General features: G+C 32.4%; 1 protein-coding gene across 1 annotated transcript in view; it reads left to right on the top strand.

The window, feature by feature from the left end:
* Window positions 1-20772, top strand: part of LAMA1 (laminin subunit alpha 1) — a 106136-nt gene that overhangs the window by 57798 nt on the left and 27566 nt on the right. Inside the window, exons 27-46 of the mRNA XM_087707255.1 lie at window positions 864-991; window positions 1791-1911; window positions 2021-2158; window positions 3376-3497; window positions 4451-4537; window positions 5572-5765; window positions 6646-6788; window positions 8026-8124; window positions 9998-10109; window positions 10740-10902; window positions 12182-12392; window positions 12596-12712; window positions 12795-12958; window positions 13767-13905; window positions 15050-15143; window positions 15610-15726; window positions 16996-17178; window positions 17521-17675; window positions 18887-19030; window positions 20597-20730. Coding sequence (XP_087563381.1) covers window positions 864-991; window positions 1791-1911; window positions 2021-2158; window positions 3376-3497; window positions 4451-4537; window positions 5572-5765; window positions 6646-6788; window positions 8026-8124; window positions 9998-10109; window positions 10740-10902; window positions 12182-12392; window positions 12596-12712; window positions 12795-12958; window positions 13767-13905; window positions 15050-15143; window positions 15610-15726; window positions 16996-17178; window positions 17521-17675; window positions 18887-19030; window positions 20597-20730 — 2765 coding nt within the window. The remainder of the gene's footprint in view (window positions 1-863; window positions 992-1790; window positions 1912-2020; window positions 2159-3375; window positions 3498-4450; window positions 4538-5571; window positions 5766-6645; window positions 6789-8025; window positions 8125-9997; window positions 10110-10739; window positions 10903-12181; window positions 12393-12595; window positions 12713-12794; window positions 12959-13766; window positions 13906-15049; window positions 15144-15609; window positions 15727-16995; window positions 17179-17520; window positions 17676-18886; window positions 19031-20596; window positions 20731-20772) is intronic.

Raw genomic sequence — 20772 nt, 5'->3', positions numbered from 1 at the left:
GTACATACATGCATTTATAATACATACATTCATACATAAACTGTCACAGAACCAAAAGCGGGAATACAATGTCAGAATTGGTTTGCAAATTCTTGCACAACCATTACTGAAAGACTTGTTGCTGAGCAACATTGAAATAAAAAGTATAAGGTTTTCAGTGTATACATTTTATGACTTGAAGAGTGCAAAAATATTATCACAGTCATTGCATAAGCAATGGGTTTAAATCTATCAAATAATATTCTTCTGCTAGATACTATCCACCGCTCTTGGAGGTATCTACTATGCTTTGAGCTGAAGAGATTTTCTTGCATCAGTCTTGCTCCTTAGAGCCTTGTCAGGATGCATCTGTCTCTGAAAATAACTTTCAACATCTTTCAAATGGAGAATAGTAATTTAGAATATGCTTAATGTTTGTTACTCTAGGTTATTAATTTTACTCCACTGGGCTTATAAAGCCGGTGAAGACTTAATTAGGGAAGTGTCATGACTAGTTCTTATGATCAGCTTTATTAAATGCAAAAGCACTTCACATTTCATATACAATTAATTTTGCAGCTAAGGTGTTGAGGGCAATATTGATAATACTCATTCAGTGACCATTTACAATTACCACAGCGATAAAAAAGGAAGTTTATAACCAATGCTTGCATTTATGACTTTTGCAGATCTGTAAAGCAAAGGAAAGCTGAAGTAAAATCATAAAGACAATCACAGTGCTGACAAAGTTGCCAGTCCCAATTGTGGTCACTAAATGGGGAATACTGATACACAAAAAAAACTAAAAGCAATTTCATTAAACTAGTACATATTATTAACAGTTTGTAATTAATTTATGCTTATTTTTTTCTTGTCTTTAACAGAATACTTGGAAATACTTTAATGCTGTTTCAGATGAATCTGTTTCACATTCTGACTTCATGTCAGTTCTGAGCCATATTGAATATATTCTTATCAAGGCTTCATATGGTCAAGGGTTGCAACAAAGCAGGTAAAGTGCTAAAACTTTTGTTTTTATTTATTTTATTTTATTATCAAATTCATATAGTCATCCATGTCACAAAACAAGTGAATAGGTGGTGCATAATGAAGTTAATAAACAAGAGTTCACAAATAACTGCTATTATTAAAAACATTTTAAAAATGCAGCTTAAAAATAATGGTTAATAATAATGGAGCCATCTTATTAATTCACTGCATATTACTGCTCAGTATACATAAATATAACTATTATATCAAGTTATTTTGTGCTGTTTTTGATGGTTATGCTTCTAAAAATGTTTCTGAAAATCAACACATTTTTTTCTTAAGAAACTCTGAATTAAAGCGATTAAAGTTTATAGTGCAGATTCGGACAGTCCCAAGTGAATCAATACACAGTTTAGCAATTCTTCATAATTTATATGAAAAATTATTAGTGCATATTCAGAGAAACTTTAATGGGCACACCTAACATATTCAGGAAAATTATTATCACAAGGTTTGCTATGCAGATCAGCCTTGCTCTTCTGGTCCTTCTAAATATTTTGGGATGAAAACCTCCAGAAATGTCTAACCAAGAGGCCCATTCCTTTAAGCTTTATTAATTTTTATTACCTGGTAGTACCTCAGAATTCCAAATCTTGTGTTTTGACATTTATTTCTACATTTCAGTTTTGTAACCTATAACTCTGACTAAAATATTCGCAGAAGCCATTTCAATTGGTAAGAAATAATAAGAAATTTTTATCTCTTGTCTGATAAATGAAGATTGTCTCATTTTTACTTTGTTTTTATGGAACACCTTTAAGAATCTCAAATGTCTCCATGGAAATTGCAGTGAAAGCTGATCACATGCCCTGGGCCAAGGAACCAGCTCATCACATTGAAAAATGCCTGTGCCCTGGAGGTTATGCAGGACTATCCTGTCAGGTATGATATAACTTAGTGAAAAAATATTTTAGGGTAACATCTTATCATAACGTTAAATGCCTTATTTAAAAAGAAGTCTGTCATGTTAATAAAGCTCTTTTCTGTATAGGACTGTGCAGCAGGATACTATAGGGAGAGGCATGAAAACGCACACCTAAAAGTGTTGCCCTCAGTAGTTTCACTGTGTGTGCCCTGCCAGTGCAACAATCACAGCAGTGCTTGTGATCCAGAAACAGGGAAATGTTCGGTATGTAAACTCCTACGAATAAATTCTTTTTGTATCAATATTTGGGAGCTGGCCAATTTGCTTTAAGAAGGGCAGTTATATAAATGTTTAAAATAAATAAAATAATTCAAGATAAAAAAGATCTGGAAAATGAGATGATCACAATTAGAAATGCAAACCTTCCAAGAACAACTTTTATACTCAGATAGTAAAAACGGCATATATCTAATAATATTCATGCTGTAAACTTTGCAATATTAGTGTGGGCTAGAGATAGTCCTCAACTTACAACAGTTTGTTTAGTGACCATTCGAAGTTACAATGGCATTGAAAAAAGTGAACTAAAACCGTTTTTACATTTATGATCACCGCAGTTATCTCCATGATCACACGATCAAAATTCAGATTCTTGGCAACTGGTTCATTTTTATGATGCTTACAGTGTCCCAGGATCATGTGATCAACTTTTGCAACCTTCTGACAAGCAAAGTGGGGAAGCCAGAATCAGTTAATAACTTTGTCACTAACTTAACAACTGCAGTGATTCACAACTGTGATAGGAAAGGTCACAAAATTCATATAACAAATGTCTCACTTAGCAACATAAATTTTGAGTTCAGTTGTGATCATAAGTCAAGGACTACCTGTAATTCTTTTTCAAGATTACTTTTAGTCATCTTACCTTATTCACAAAAGTATTTACAAAGCTAATACAAACAAACAATACAGACTATGTCTAAGAGGTTATTCTCTGAAAGAAACCAGTACAAGGAGCAAGGGATTGAAAGAATAAATTAAACGGAGGCACACAATGGTTCAAGATGCTCTGAATTCAAAATAACTGTTTGTATGACGTGTGCTGATGTGTTTAGATTAGCATAGTGGCATTAACCACTTAAATTTTACAATTTTAATTGAAACATCATCAAAAATGAATCACTGATGGAGATGACTCAGTTGGCTTGAAGAAATTAGGACAATATTAAAATATGAAATAGAACTAATTACTTTCACTTCAAGGATTAACCATATTGAAATGGCAAGAATTTTCTGCAGTTTTACTCCTTTGGTTTTCTACAAATATCAATCTTTTTTTATAATTAAAGGAATAAATATATTATCTGTCATGTCTATCTCTTGACATTTTAGGTAGTTAGTGAGAGCACTGTATTTATGAAGTGGAAAGCTTTTTATTATAATTATTTTAATTTTAAAATTCATGAATTATTGCTTCCTAGGACTGCAAAGATAATACTGTTGGTGATCATTGCAATATTTGTGCCCCTGGTTATTACGGCAAAATTAAAGGATCCATCAATGATTGTTCACCATGTGCATGTCCAAGAATGAGTCCTGAAAGGTAGCTAAGTATTAACCTGGCTGTCTTAATAATTATTATACTTAATATAGTATTAGATCAACAAGAGCTGGTGTTTCAATACAATAGTTATATTTCTAAGTGATTCTACTTTCTTTTTAAAATCCTCGACTAAAATGGGATTTGTAATTCATCTTAGACAGATAATTCAATAAACATTATAATAGTCTAGTGGTTGATCTTGTGGTTACATCATATCAGCCTTTTACAATGACTAAACATAACAGTTCAACACTTTTGGAAAAGTATTATGCTACACTAAGACTGCAATAAGGAACAGAATTGTATTTATGTATTAATGTAGCTAATTAACAATCTTGTTTACTTATGAAAAAACCTTATTGAAATCAGTGAGACTTTCTGAATCCATATGCATAATGTTGAATACTTAGTAGAATTGAATGGTACTGGAACTGTAGGTTTTTTTAGGCATCAAAAGAAACATGACTTAATGTTCCAACATACCTAATTATGGCTATACAAGATGTTGGAGTGATAATGGGGAGAGTCAGGCTCCAGTTCACCCACATCTGTTGGAGCTCATTGGATTGAAAAAATTGAGGAGAGCAAGGGCTGTTTATTTCCTTAAACCCTTGAATGAAACAATGTTGTTGTTAGTTGCAAAGTTATGTCTGACCCATCGCGACCTCATGGACAACATTTCCCCAGGGCTTTCTGTCCTCTACCATCCCCTGGACTCACAGGAGTCTTCTCCAGCACTTCTCAAAGGCCTCAGTTCTTCGGTGCTCAGCCTTTCTTATGGTGAATGAAACAGTACAAATCTAATAAATAAAATTATATACCAGCTTGGATAAATATGTTTTCTTAAATATTATTATTATTACTATACAATTGTAATAGTAATTATTATTGTTGTTGTTGTTGTTGTTGTCGTCATCGTCATTATCATCATCATCATTATTTTGTTCTTCAAGCTTTAGTCCAACATGTGTTGCAAAAGATATAAAGGATTTCCATTGCAATAATTGTGTCACTGGATATGAAGGGCAGTATTGTGAAAGGTAAGGTATTCAGCTCATTACAACTTTTGCAACAAATGTACTTACATTAAGAGTGCAGAGAAGAGCAACAAAGATGATTAGGGGACTGGAGACTAAAATATATGAAGAATGGTTGCAGGAACTGGGTATTTTTAGTTTAATGAAAAGAAGGACTAGGGGATACATGATAGCAGTGTTCCAATATCTCATGGGTTGCCACAAAGAAGAGGGAGTCAAACTATTCTCCAAGGCACCTGAGGGTAGAACAAGAAGCAATGGGTGGAAACTAATCAAGGAGAGAAGCAACTTAGAACTGAGGAGAAATTTCCTGACAGTTAGAACAATTGATCAATGGAATAGCTTGCCTTCAGAAGTTGTGAATACCCCAACACTGGAAGTCTTTAAGAAGATGTTGGATAGCCATTTGTCTGAAATGGTATAGGTTTCCTGTCTAGGCAGGGGTTGGACTAGAAGACCTCCAAGGTCCCTTCCAACTCTGCTATTGTATTATTGTAAGAAGAGTTGACATAGCTTAATTTTAGTTGATTCAGACAGCACTAGGCAAAAGAAATGCAAAAACCCATGTCTTACCTTATTATAAATATAGTACTGTAGATAACAAGTTGCCGTTATATAATTTCATTGTAGAATTAAAGTATTAACATAAACACCTAGTGACTATTAAACCTGATTTATTGGCTATTCTACATGTTGTAATATGCCATCATTCAGTCCAAAAGTATGCCTTTACTTTTTTATGTTACACTGGTCCAATCCTAGTATGACATTTTCTCAATAAGACTGTGATGCTATTAAAAAAAATGAAGTATTACCTCTGCAATTTATCAGAATTCATTTGCAGTCTATAGAATGTAGAATGCCCTTCAACATGGGAAATATTTTGTATGTTTAAGCCTCAGACTATGGTGAGATTTGTAGCGTGCGTTAATAAAAGACTGGAAATCCCGAAAGAATAGAGACAATATTGTGATTTTATGATAAAGTATTTTTTATTTGACATTTAAGAAAGGCTAACTTGCCTTGATTCTTTCTAGATGTTCTCCAGGTTACTATGGAGATCCTACAGTACCAGGTGGAAAATGTCAGCAATGTCAGTGCAACCCAAATGGTTCTCTCCATCACCACTGTGATCATACTTCTGGACAGTGTGTTTGTAAGCAAGGTGTAATAGGACAGTTGTGTGATCAGTGTGATTCAAGGCACATTCTTGTGGAGAATGAATGTGTTTGTAAGTGTTTTATTTTTATTTTTCCCTTTTGCTTTTTAAGTTGAAGTGTGCCTGGAATGGGAACTGATAAATGCAGCTTAATATTATTCAATCTGCAAGATACTGCAACATGAAACATACTTGTTCAAAAAATATCATTCTTAAAAAATGCTGTCTATATTTTAGATAGGACCAACTAAATAGATGAAGCTGTTGAATGTCTGTATGTATTCCTGTAGAGAGTACAAAGGAAAATAGCTACAGAAATAAATGCACATATAGAGAAGAATAAAATGCCGTACATTTAAACATATCCACTCAATATATTTATTTGGATTTTGACAAAAGTTGTCCAGCTAAAAAAATTAGGAGATAAGAACTCTGTTTTCTGATCAATAAAGAAATATTGAGGAATAAAAAACAGAGTGGAAGAATTAATGTAAATTCAATCAGTGAACTGGTGATTTTCAACATATGCATATTACCTGGAGTTATAATTCAGTATAATTAGAAGAAAAGTGGCAATTAAGAACTCCAAAAATATATCCAAAATTATAGGAGTAAGTGTCTATGGTAAATTTTATATAGTGTACATAAATAAAAAGTACTGAGTATTGCAGAGAAAAAATTGTAACCAGGTATATGATGATAATATAACCATGAAATAGTTTCTGAAGTTGTCTGGGTTTTTTCCCTTATTTTTTGGAGCTCAAACATGAGACTCTAAAGAGACATCACAAAGGTTGTCATTCGTGTGTTAGTTTAAGGGATACAAATGTGAGGGCTCTCCTTTTTTTGTTTTTAGATTTTTTTTAGTTCATGAGTATACAAACCTTAATGTAAGCATCAATACAAATATGTGTATTAAGCTGAAAATAATATCTAGAAATTCTTTCTTCAGCTTGTGATGATGACTGTACAGGGCAGTTGTTGGATGATCTGGATAATTTTGGCAAAGCTATACTTTTGGTAAACTTTACTGGTGCTATCTTGGCACCTTATGGAACACTTTCAGACTTGGAAAATGCCACAAAACATTTAAAGGTATGTAAGCTATTGCTTATCTTTTACATTGCAGTTTATATTATTTTGTAGGTAGCTGAAAATTAATATATTTATTACCACTGGCCTACTTTAAGTATGGTTTGATTGGTTCTTATGCCTTATATGATAAAACATTATTTCTAATTAGACATAATTCTATGGAATCAATTCTTCTGAACTTGCCACCCACTAAGCCATGGTTGGGAGCTGGGCTGATTCTCTCAGGTGTTATGGTTAAGGAACAGCTTTCTGTCTTACTGTAAATCCTATATAAAGTGTATCAAAATAAATCTATGTGTTATCTCCTGGAAACAGACCTATCACTTCACATGTTAAATTCCTAATGTTCAGTAATGATACTACTGATAATTAATAACAATGTTCCATTTAGTTGTTGTTTCTTATATAATTCCTTACATAATTGCTTTTATACAATGTCTTCAAATATTTTATAACAAAACTGGGAGAGGGCAGTGTTGTAGTTAGATGTGCAGCTATGCAGTAGCAATAGCACTAAGATTTATATACCACTCCATAGTTGTATATATAGCCATACAGACCTCTCTGAGTGGTTTACAGATGTCAGCATATTGCCTCCAACAATCTGATCCTCATTTTACCGATTGTGGAAGAATAGAAGGCTGAATCAATCTTGAGCTGGTCAGGATCGAACTCCTGGCAGTGGGCAAAATTAGCCTGCAATATTGCATTCTAACCATTGTACCACTACATATGTTTCCATTCATATGTTACACACTGTGCAACGTATGAATGGGAGCATACGTGGTATGCTCCCAGTGCCCTTTCCTTCATCACTGATTCTTAAGAAATACTGATTTGTTTTAATATCCTTAGAGTATGTGCTTATGCAAGTTCTGAATCACATTATGCCTTTCAAATTTGTACAGCACTGTAAACTTATATTGAAATGTTATTACAGATTCAGGTTTTCCAAGATTCATCAATTGAATCTGTTAGACTGTCTCACTAACATCTTGACTGAATTAAAATTTCACATGTTGATCAGTTTCAGTTACATACCAATATAATATAGTTTTTATTTCATTTTCTATTATATTCCAACAAATTGCTTAGTTATTTTGAAGTTTTTTAGGAACATTATTTAATAAAAAGGACTGTTAAAGCATCTAAGTGGGAATAATTGCATGCTAAAAGGTCTAAATTTAAATCCTTGTGTCCAGTCCTGAAGCTGTTTGCATACACATTTTATTTCCAGGAATCTTTGGGGATTGAAGAAAGTTCAAACTCTTTAATGAAAATTATGAATGGCAATCTTGATACAATATCAAATATTTCAGATCAGTACTACAAAGAGGTAGGGATTTTGCGTCTTTATTTCAAGTTTAAGTTTACCTATTAGAAAAATAGGTAAAGTAAAAATTGGTAAAACTAGACCTGCAAGTAGAAGATTTACCACAACATTGAATGGATCCAGGTAATTATAAATGTTTAGCTGGTAAACCTGTATATTTACTGTAAAGCTTATCAGAATAGAATAGAATAGAATTCTTTATTGGCCAAATGTGATTGGACACATAAGGAATTTGACTTTGGTGCATAAGCTCTCAGTACATAAAGCTATAAGTAATAAATCATGATTATAGTCATCATAAAAATATATGCATCATAAATCATAAGATACAACATTTAGTGATAGTCATAGGATACTAAATAAGCAATCAAAATAAATCATACTATGAAACTAAATGAAACAATATAAATTGTAAAGATACAAGCAACAAAGCTATAGCTATGTAGAAAAGGAGATAGGTAATAGGAAGGATGAGAATAATAATAGTAATACAGTCTTAGTAAGTAGTTTGACAGAGTTGTGGGAATTAGTTGTTTAGCAGAGTGATGGCATGGGGGAAAACTGTCCTTGTATCTAGTTGTTCTGGTGGGCAGTGCCCTATAGCATAGTTTTGAGGGTAGAAGTTGAAACAATTTATGCCCAGGGTGTAAGGCGGTCTATAGATATTTTCACAGCCCTCTTTTTCACTCATGCAGTATACAGGTCCTCAATTGAAGGTATGTTGGTAGCAATTGTTTTTTTCTGCAGTTCTAATTATCCATGATTATTATGTGCCTTCACAGGTATTTTATTTTATTTTAATTAATTTAATTTCATTTAATTTTAGCCATCTTAGGGATTTAATTCAGCTGAAACCTATCCTTGATATTTTTCCTAGCAGTGTGCCTGTATGTAGATGTGAGATATGTGGAAAATTTGTATCTGCATGTAGACTGCACTCCAAAACAAGGAAAATTAAGAGAAAATAAATCAGCTAATATTAATATATTGATTAAAATTAATTTGCTTGTAAAAAAAGACTTGCAGAATTAATTGTTTTCTCATATATCTCAATTCACATATAATATAATCACATCTACCCCCTGCAACAACAATTATAATTAGATTGAAATAGGCATGGGGAAGAATAAAAGAGAAAGAAAAAAAGTCTGAAAACCACGAGAAGGGGTTTGAACCTAGGCCTAACCACCCTTTACTTTGTAGTAAGTTGCACAGAGTTTAGTAGTTCTTATTCCCAAGTTACTGCTTAGTCCAGCATTGGTTGCTGCTGAGTCCAGTCTACTTAGCAGCTTGAAGAAATTTGGGAATACTATCAAAACAGTCTTATTTTTCTGGCTCTAAAAAGAATGAGGCTCAATTAGGCTGTAGAGTTAATAATAAATTAATAAAATAACAAAAAGGACATCCTGGCATGCTTACTTTAGAATAAATGCTATTGAATTCAATGCCTTTGTCTACATTCATGGAATCCTGATCTCTACCTCACTTATGTGACTTACACATCTCCTGGAGCATGGTAGTTTCTCCCTCCTCCAATCATTTCTTTTCTATTATTTGCAGCAAAAACTACTACCTCTACCTTTCACTAGCTCTGTTAACATTTTCTTAGGGAATGTAATATTATCTCCTCTATGCAAGTATTTTCCACTTAAACTTTTTTTTAGCATAAATGTTAAATATCTGGAACATTTTACTCTTTCTGCAGCATTTATTTGGTAAGAATAATATAAAATGCTATTTTTACAAAATAAAAAGGGTTGCTTTGCATATAACTGAGTGACAATTGTAGATATGTTCCTCATTCTTTGTTATGGTAATTACGAACCACAATTTCAATAGCGTATTTCATAAAAATATATATTTGTTTTTGTACTAGTTAACAAGAATACTAGAAAGAGGAGAACATCTCAACAATGCTACAGAAGGTACCTTGAAAAAGAGTAAAGAATTGGCTAAATTTATCAACACATTTCAGGCAACTATTAAAGGTAATGTGATGATTGGCTTGGGGCTATTATAGTTTTGGAGTAGGAGTAAGATATTTATAAATAGATAGAATAGAATAGAATTATTTATTGGCCAAGTGTGATTGGACACACAATGAAATTGTCTTTGGTACATATGCTCTCAGTGTAAATAAAAAGAAAAGATACATTTGTCAAGAATCATAAGGTACAACACTTAATGATAGTCATAAGGTGCAAATAAGCAATCAGGATTATTAGACATATATATTAATTGTCTATATTAATATAGACAATATTAATATAAATCATAAGGATACAAGGAACAAAGTTACAGTCCTGCAGTCATAAGTGGGAGAAGATGGGTGATAGGAATGATGAGAAGACTAATAGTAATAGTAATGCAACCTTAGTGAATAGTTTGACAGTGGTGAGGGAATTATTTGTTTAGCAGAGTGATGGCGTTCGGGAAAAAACTGTTCTTGTATCTAGTTGTCTTGGTGTACAATGCTCTAAAAAGTTGTTTTGAGGGTAGGAGTTGAAACAATTTATGACCAGGATGCGAGGGCTAAATAAAATCTATTGTTTCTGCATTTGTATAAAGTGATTTTTAAAATCTTTTTTTTTCAATTATTTTTTTCTTTCTCCACCAAGTGCTTGTGGAAATGGCAGCTACTATTAACATGACAGGTGCTAGTGATTTCCCACAATCAAATAAAACACTTCAGAAATTGCAAGATGATATTCCCAAGAGGTTGGACATAATGCGTGGAAGATATTTCCAGCAACTGTATCAAGATAGTATACATGAATTAAAGTAAGTCTTTTGTGGCTTGCTGCAATTTTCATAATTAATATTTAAGACAAGTAAAGAAAAATGTATCTGATTTTTATAAGAATGAATTGCTAAATGTAATTTCTAAAATGCTTAATGTATTAAATCAAATTAAAAGCTTAATGTCATAAAACAACAGGGGATTTTCACTAAAGTTAGAATACTTAATTTTTTAAAGGCGTAGAGTGATTCATTGATTTTCATATATGCTTTAAATTTAGCACTAATTTCCAGTTCCAGGAATTATATGGTCTATTGTACATAACTCATACCTCATGCAGATAAATTGTTTCAAGCTGTCTTTAGGGTAAATTGATTTAGAAACTAGATTTAGAATGTGTTAGAAGTAGAGGGTAAAATTTCTCTTATTGGGATATATATCAAAGATATTTAACTGAGAATTACAGCCAAGATTTCGCTTGTAATAAAATCCAAAACTGTGTCGTAATGTAATTTCGTGTGGCTTTAGATAAAATATCAAAATGAGAATTTGTAAAAAAAAAACAATCAGAAAATAATGAAATGTGATTTAATGTATAAAATTAATTTCTTAAAATATAAATAAAAGAAGTCAGAAATATTCTTTAAGTTATAGTCAAGAAGATGCCATCCAATAAAAAGTGTCTTGATTTCCATCAAGAGTTCTGATATTTTTCCACTGATTTTTCTGCTTTTGAGACCATGGTAAGAATAAATGTTAAGTGCATTCACCACTTTATGCCAAACAGATAAGTTAAAGATTTGGGATATGAATGCACAGAATGTCTTATGAAGATTCCCAGTCATCAAGGTCATGGTTGCCCCAAAGGTGCTTCTTCAGAAGTGAAGAAGCCTCTTGGATAAGAAGCAAAACATCTTCAAGGAACAAACAAAGTCCAGCTACCTTTTGAAAAAGCACTTTTAGAATGCACAGAATGTTAGTGTTCATGGCCTTGTCACTAAATAGGAGATAGTTTCTTTATCTCCTTTCCTTTAAATATTTTGAGAATAACATCTTGTGATATTCAAACACAGGTCATACTTTAGTCCATCCAAACAAACCAAGGGTAAATGCAACTTTGCACTTTATATCATAAGCACTTGCTTGTAATCCTAGGACAATGATTTTATGGTAGGTGGCTACAAACAATGTAAGTAAACAACAAAGCCAAATTTCTCATTAGCTACTGTATATGAGACAGATCTTAACTTCATCCAGAATGGCTTTTACTTTCAAAGGGATCACATAACTTTGTGTATGTCTTTTATATATATATTTTAGAGATGCAGAAAAATTGCTGACACAAATCCAGAGAGAATATTGGAAACCACAGCAAAAAATTAAGGACTTTCAAAAAGCAGCAAAACTTGCCTTATCTGACCATAGCATCAAACATCAAGAAGCCCAAGATGTTGTTAATATAGCAAACAGCAACACTGAAGAGGCCAGACGTCTGCTTGTTCCTATTAATAACAACCTCAATGAGTTCAATGTAAGAGCATTTCATGTGATTTTATAGATTTTTCTGTGTGTGTAAAATAGTCTTTAAAAAAAATTAGGTTTCACATTAGCATTAGGCAAAGTATATTACACTTAACATTTGCATCCCTTTAAGTATAAAGGGATTTTATGTAAGATATACTTACTCTGTAATAGCTGATATAAAGTTTTAATTATACCCAATATTGTATTCAGAATAAAAAGCTGAATGTTAAAGAAGACGAGGAGCTCTCTGTTACACTGATAAAAGAAGGAAAAATCCAAACAACTGCTGCTGCCACCTCTGCGAGGGATATATTTAATTCCACGTCTGTAAGTCATTGAATACTCATAATTCTAATTTATACATAGTTAATTAGCCATAATATGATATTAACTGATTTTGAATGTTTAGGATCTAGAAATCCACCAGGATGAATTGATGTTATGGAGTAGTAAATTAAGACAACATGTGGATGACCTGGTTATGCAGATGTCTACTCGAGGCGCTCTTGAACTTGTCTATAAGACGGAAGATCATGCTGCTGAGTTAGAAAAAAATGTTCATGAATTAGACAGGTAAAAGTGTCATCAGTAGATTATGCTTTACTTAAATAGATTGCAGACAGTCTGTAGAGCCTAAAATGTCTGTCTATTAGAAATGGCTTTGTGCCTCAAAGATTATTAGACCCAAAACTTTACATAGGAAATACAAAACTTCCAGTCTAGAGTGTGGAATTCAACCCTTACATTCAAACCAGAAATTGATTATTAATTCTGCACACATAGAATTTCAAGGACATAGATTCTATATGCATATGATTCATGAAGTTATAACTAGTGCTTCAAACCAATGGTCACAATTTCCTTCTTCAGCAATTGTAATCAATACAATGTAGTATCAGCTACCAATGTAGCTGGTACTACAGCTCTTCTGAGTTTATATGTTTCTTTTATACATATAAGCTCTAACATACATGATTGCTACATATAGATAGGCAAAGTATTACTGGAACTGAAATACATAAGCTGTTTCATCTAGAATATAATATAATTATTCAAGAAAATAAACTTTCAATTGTGACAGGACACTGGAATTAATGACTGCATTTGGAATGAAACACAATGTATTGTTCAATATGCAACTTATATTCTATGTTTTTAAAAGAATACAATGCTATTTTTCAAGTGCAAGTTGTTATAAACCACTGAGTCATTTAGGCTAGATGGCCATTGTAGCAATTTAATTAATAAAATAAATAAATAAACTGTTCCAAATGTGTAGGTTCTAGTAAAATCTGACTATTTTACTTTGATGATCGTAATTTAATAGGTTTAATAGGTTTAAATTCCATGCAAAAGATATAACTTTCACCTTCTATTGCAGTGGCCTTTTGAATGTTAGAAATGTGACTGTGAACGTGACAAATTCTGTCTATATGTACTCTACTATCAGAAATCTAGTTGAAAGTGCAGAGAATCTGGCAAGTGATGTCACTAAGATTATCTATGAACCAATACATGTGGTGAGTGCATAATAAGTCTGAGTAAGATCAATACATGTATACATTCTTCAATATGGGTATTCATCATTCAAAACTTATATGGTAGACGTGTTTTGCAACATCTGGGAATGAAACCCTTTATCTCTTTAAAGGAACTACATTTTTCTAGGTAAACCTGAAAAAAATGTATGGAGTTGCTTCATTAAAATACCTGTGTCTCTAATGTGACTCTTTAAAGCAGTTGTGTCTTGAGTATGTATAGCTTGTATCCCACAATATCAGATTTTTAAAAATCCTACACATGAATTTGTTTCCTTTCTCAAATAAATGAAAGGTTTTGGAATGTTTTAATGGCTAACCACAATGGCCAGATTTTTGTTCTAATTATGAAATTATGTAAGCATAATTACAAAAAATAAGCACCACTACATACAATGAAAGTGGCTTCTGACTTGTTCATCAATCATATTTTTTCTTTGTTGAAAGCTCTGTATTGGAGTCTATAAAACTGATCTTCTGAAAACTTAATGAAAGCAAGGAATGATAAGTGTCTCCTTATTTGTACAAGGTTTTCCTTTTAAGAAATTCAATCTATTGAAAAGAATTGGAAAGCTTAATTGTTTTCAGTTTTAGGTAGACCTAATCTTTGTGATGTGACACCTGGCAAACCTTAGCATAATATTTTTTTCTTACTGTGTAAATGGGTAAAGGATGAGACCCTTCTTCTTCAGTTCAAAGTTCTCAGAAATCCAAATAATTATGCACAATGTAAGCATTTAGTGCAACTCCAGGATCTCTTTGAACAAGTCAAGCAGCTGCTATAGAATGTGTTGATAAAAGTCAACTACATCTGTACAAGGCCATTTTAGCAAAACATTTTTGTAAGTATTCATGATCTTCACAACACCCTATTTCTAATATAGTTGTGTGTTATGTATGTGAAGATATGTTTTTATGGTTTTCTGTCTCATATTAATAAATCTGATGTGCTTAATCATAGGAGTGAGATTGGAAGCTTAAGCTAAAATGATATAAAATTATAGATGAGTTTTTTTATATCCATATAACACATAGGGTTTTTCAAAATTATCTTTTGCTTGAATCCTGTAATATTAATATTGCTTTTTCCCATAAATAATGTTTTCTTTTGTGTGATTGTTTTAAGCAAAGAGGGCCCTTTAACACTACTGGGAAAAATGTTCTTCAGCTTAGCTCCACAGTCTTAATGGATGCAAAACATCTTCACAAGAAGTATGATGGTAGGTTTCATTACATATAGGTTGAGATATTAATTTTTGCTCAGTAATGAAGCTTACTGGGGGATGTTAGATCTTTTATAATTACAAGACACTTGTGCTAATAAAATTAAGATGTTTACTCCACCTGAGATCTTTGCTGGATGTAAATATTGGTTGCTGTATATTAGCATGAAAAATTTTGTAACAAAGAACCTATAAACTTGGGTCACTTACAAATTATCTTCCTGGAAGCAATAAAACAGTGACCTATTTGGCACAGGCTGCAATTATGTTTTAGTGCATTTTTTATGTCTGATCCCTGGCAACATTTGCCTTTGCTCATTAGTTTAACCTATATACAGCCCTCTGCTGAATAGGCATCTTTTTAGCATATAGATTACAGATTATATAAGGCACAATTCACTACTTTTAGTTTCTTACAAAAAGTAATCTACTGCTTTGGATTTACAACTATTTTTCTCTATAGGACTCAGGTCAGGGTTAAATGAAATTAATATAAAAGTGGAAAGGCTTAAAGCGAAAGCCAGTGGAATTGCTAAAAGGTTTAATGATTCCCTACTTCAGCTGACTGCATTGCCCAGAGGTAAGGGAAGTTCATCTTGATAGCATTGTCTTCATTCCAGAAAGCAAATCTATTTAACTTCATCACCACAGGAAAATCTGATCTTTTTATGTCAGATTGATTGATTGATTGATTGATTTTGAAGGCATGTGTGTAAGAGGACAATATATGATTGCTGTTTTCAGCATGTTCTCATTCATTTAAAACAAAAAAAGAAAAGAAAATGAATAGAAATAATTTGACTTACATTCCTGTGCATTGTGCTAAGCAAAGATTCATTGGCTGGATTTCTGCCAATTAAAGCTCTGAAACCTAGCCATACTGAAATAGGATTGCAAATTTGAATGGTATTTTATTGGTCTTTTCCATGACCAACAAACTATAATTTAACACTGCATGTATAAGTAATAACCAATTGTATTAAGCTTTATAGTAGCAGCTTTTTGCATTAGCAATCAGATGAAACGTTATTCATTTCTTTTTCCAAGATGGTACTACTTCTACTTCTTCACTGTAATAGACATCACCTAGTTAATATACTGAAGATAAAAGAAAACCATAATGGGGAAAAATCATATAGTTTTTATATGAATTACTTTTATATGTATAACTATATGTATAACTTCAGTTTTCCACATTAACTCTGGTTTTGGTGGTCAATTCTTTAAGATTAAAAACAGAAACCAAACGAATTCAGGACACTATGAAATATGGATTAAAAAGAACTCTAAATTTAATTGTTAATTTGACAGATATCACATTAGAGTGGTTGCTGAGATAATTAGAATTGTTTTATGTACAAAAGCAAATGAACTGCTTACAGATTCACAAATTTCCTAATTCCAGAAATAGATAGTTTTATAGCAGGGTCTGATTATTCTTGTGTTCATTTAATTGTAAACCGACCAGTTTATGTGATAGGGAACAGTCATGTGGAAAGCCTTTATTTCAATTTATATGAATCTTAATAGTCTCTCCATACAATAGGGGATCAGTGACTAAAGGAAGTGGGCAGGCATATGCTTAGATGTTGTAATTCTACACCCAGAGGGTTTTTAATGCTGTGATTACTTGTTCAGTTACAGACATAAGATAGTACTGCATTTATCAGAGTAGGGTACAATTTAAGTTTAGGGAATTAAAATAAATATGAGATTCTGATCACAGATCTTCTCTACTGGGTTCATTTTGTTCCTGAGGGAGATGGCAACCAAGTTTCAAAGATTGAGTCTTCTATTCTTTGCAAGCAGGATGATAGATAATAAAATGTGTGTTGATCATTTGTTTCAGATACTAATGAAAATATTTTGGCAATAAAAGGGCTAGCTCTTTCTGCTAATTTGACTGCCCTTAATGGTATACGCCGTACTGACGGTTTTAGTGAGAAGCTGTGGAATTCTTCATCTGCATTATCTAAAGTTAATGATACGTTGCAGAAAACAAATGAACTTATAATTGACTCAACAAATGCTGGTAGGTTTGCTGCTTGATTGCTTACTAGAAATGTTACTGCATGCAAGAGAGGGATTAATTTTTAATCCAAAGAATTCTTTATCCTATTCATATTGAAAGCAGTCTGTACTAGTATACTTTGATATGGTGAGAACTTGTGATGAGATTTTCTATCTTTTTTATTGAAAGTTGGCATTTCAGACTAGCCAGGCTGAATGAAAAATCAGTAAAAAATTAAATGTAGTTACATATTTTTTTTGTATATGTATTCATTATTCATTTGCAGTTTAAAACATGAATAAATAGTTAGCAGAATTGCCCCAAGACTTTTTTTTCAGGATATCTCCACTTCTGTTTTGGCAGCAGCATCAGCTGAAAAAAAAGTGAATGAAGTTGAAATCCAGGCTGGTCTGTTATATGGAAGATTGAAACCTTTGAAAATACTGGAGGAGAATTTAAGCAGAAACATCTCTGAAATTAAAGAGCTCATAAACCAGGCTCGCAAACAGGCGGCTTCTGTAAGCATCTAACCTTTTTCTGTATTCCAGAAAAGAAACTGCTATTTTGCAACTATCCTAAATAGTTGCATCATTGTAATAAACTATAACTGACAAAGTACATATGTTCTTCAATGTAAAGTACATGCCCTAAATAGATGCATCTACTATTACTATGATAGATAGTGAGGGAGGAAAGAACTTGTATTTTTCTTTAAATAAAATTAAACTTCCATGGCTACTTCCATGGATCTTTTATTTTCAAAAATGCAGTTTCAAAGAGAACAGGCACATGCAATGTATGAGACTACTAATTAGTACAAACTACTAATTCTATTGTCAAAGCTCTCCATGGCCTTCCTGCATGTCATCCCAGGACATTCTTCGTTTCTTTCTAATAAAGGAAAATATTTATAGCTCAGGTTTGAAATGAGAGATCCTTGGAACTCTCTGAATTTGTAGTTTTTGCAGACATTTCATTGTCCGAACTATTTAACATTGTCCATGCTAAATGATAACTAACAGTGATGATGTTTCATAGTTTGGGTAATGAAACATCTGCAAAAAAGTAACCAAATTCAGAGAGCACCAAGGACCCCTCATTACTCCATTCTGCATAGTGCTGTCTTCAACTATTTAAAAATCCCAGTTCCTTCCTAAAACTATCACTTTAGGCATTCCCTAATCCATCTATTCCAGTCTTTTCTCAGAAGCCATACTTTTCATTTGGCTTTTGCTTCAAACATCTAATTTCCACATCTTAGGGAACATAAGTCCCTAATCAAGTACAACTAACCAAGGTCCTGAAAAAATATGCATTGTTTTCCACGATCTGCTATTTCCTCAATATGTTTTGCATTGTAGGATGTACAGAGCAGCCCCCACCAGCAATATATAGAAATACCATTCATGATTTTGGTGAAATATAAAGACATCGAGAAAGATGCTCCCTCCCGTTGGTTTATTTCATTTTTTGTTTAATAAATTTATATGCTGTCCATCTCATGACTCCTACATCTGATTTGCAATAGCAATAGCACTAAGACTTATATACTGCTTCACAATGCTTTACATCACTCTCTAAGCAGTTTACAAAATCAGAATATTGATTATGTCAAGTTTTTTATTCATTAATGTAAATAATATTTCTATGATATCCACTATGTGTCTCTACATGTATGTGTGTAAATTGTACCTGCATTATATAGATTTTTTGTTTTTCCTTTTGTCAGATTAAAGTTGCAGTATCTGTGGAAAAAGACTGTATTCGGGCCTACCAACCCCAGATATTATCTACTAACTACAATACATTAACATTAAATGTTAAAACAATGGAACCTGACAATCTTTTGTTCTATCTGGGTAGCAATGGTAAAGTAAGTACAGGACTTTATAACTCGATTCTTCTATAGACTGGGTACTTTACCAACTATTAGTCCTGAGTTACATTGGGTTTCTACTGAATTATATTATCTGACATCCATACAACAAATAAGTTGCATTTTAGTGGTCAATTTTAGTGATTGTACATGTTTATGAGTATAGTGGCAACTTTAATATTTATTAGTATATGTGATAATGAAATAATGTTGCATAATATTTGGGGTTATTATGAAATGCAGGGGTGAAATATCTTGAATATTTCAAGTATATCAGACTTCAGTGGATCAGTAATAAATATTCTTTTAAATTTAGTATTCTGAATATTCAAACATTAATGATCATTTTTAATGATACAATTCTTAAAACTGGATAGTAAATATGGACTAATTCTCATGGGTCCAGAAGCATGGCCAAATGACAAGATATTATACAAACCGTAATTCAATACATCTAAATATTCATTGTTGCGTTTACATTAAGTAAACTATAATGGTCAGTAGAAACTATAAATAAATAATGAAACCTTATTTCCTTTAACCTTTATAGTTGGCAGTAGGTAGCTGTCCAACTGGATAAAAGAAGTTCAATAGTAAATTACTTGGATTTCAAAAAACAATACTACCTTTTCTTTTCTTTTTGTATTTTTTACCATCACAATTTCTCCCAATCAGTTAATTGTAATCAATTGTATCTAAACTGTATCTAGTACAGTTAATTTAGATTGATTTTTATAGTAGTTTATAGTTCTGTAATTCTAATTTGTTCTTTAAAAACATGGCTTGTACTTTATATAGAGTTAGAGGTACAGTATGTTCATTTAAAAGATTTTGTGGTTAATTAAGCCTATATAATTTTATGTGGCCTTTACATTTTCAAAATGTTTTTTTTCTTGAATGCTTCATTTACAAGCAAAATGTCTTAACAGTCCTCACTTTATTTTAAGTTCTTAAAATTGAGTTGGAAAAGTTTAGCACATCTTGTGTCATCTAATGACTTTTCAAATATGAGTGTAATCAGCATTAATATTACCTTATATTATTTTCCCTGGGTTTTCCAATGTAGCAATAGCAATAGCAGTTAGACTTATATACCGCTTCATAGGGCTTTCAGCCCTCTCTAAGCGGTTTACAGAGTCAGCATATTGCCCCCAACAACAATCCGGGACCTCATTTTACCCACGTCGGAAGGATGGAAGGCTGAGTCAACCCTGAGCCGGTGAGATTTGAACAGCCGAACTGCAGAACTGCAGTCAGCTGAAATAGCCGGCAGTGCTGCATTTAACCACTGTGCCACCTCGGCTCTCATGTGTTTTTTGTGGTTGGCTAGTTTCAACTGTATAGTATATCTCATATTTAAGATGCTGTATTTGAGATGGCCCACTTCAGAGCAGTATGTTAAATAATAAATTTCCTTCACAGGACCAGAAAGAAAAGTAAAAATTAAAATGGTTGTGATTATAGTTTCTCTTATGGAACCATAACAATTAAGATTGTTTTAAGAGATTTTAAAAAATTTTAGAACACTTTAATGTTCTTTTATGTTCACAAACTTTTTCTTAGACTGATTTCATGGCAGTGGAGATGAGACGTGGCAAGGTAGCCTTCCTGTGGGATTTGGGGTCTGGATCAACAAGACTGGAATACCCTGATTTATCTATTAACAACAATAAGTGGCATAGAATACACGCTACAAGGTAAAATACTATGGATGTGATACTATCTATGTAGATATCGAG

Source organism: Thamnophis sirtalis, unplaced genomic scaffold (assembly GCF_051295495.1).
Source record: "Thamnophis sirtalis isolate CommonGarterSnake01/CBP01778 unplaced genomic scaffold, rThaSir2_p1.2 scaffold_2, whole genome shotgun sequence".
NCBI classification, from domain to species: Eukaryota; Metazoa; Chordata; class Lepidosauria; order Squamata; family Natricidae; genus Thamnophis; species Thamnophis sirtalis.
Note: the sequence above shows the minus strand (reverse complement) of the source record. Positions and strands in the feature narration are given on the sequence as shown.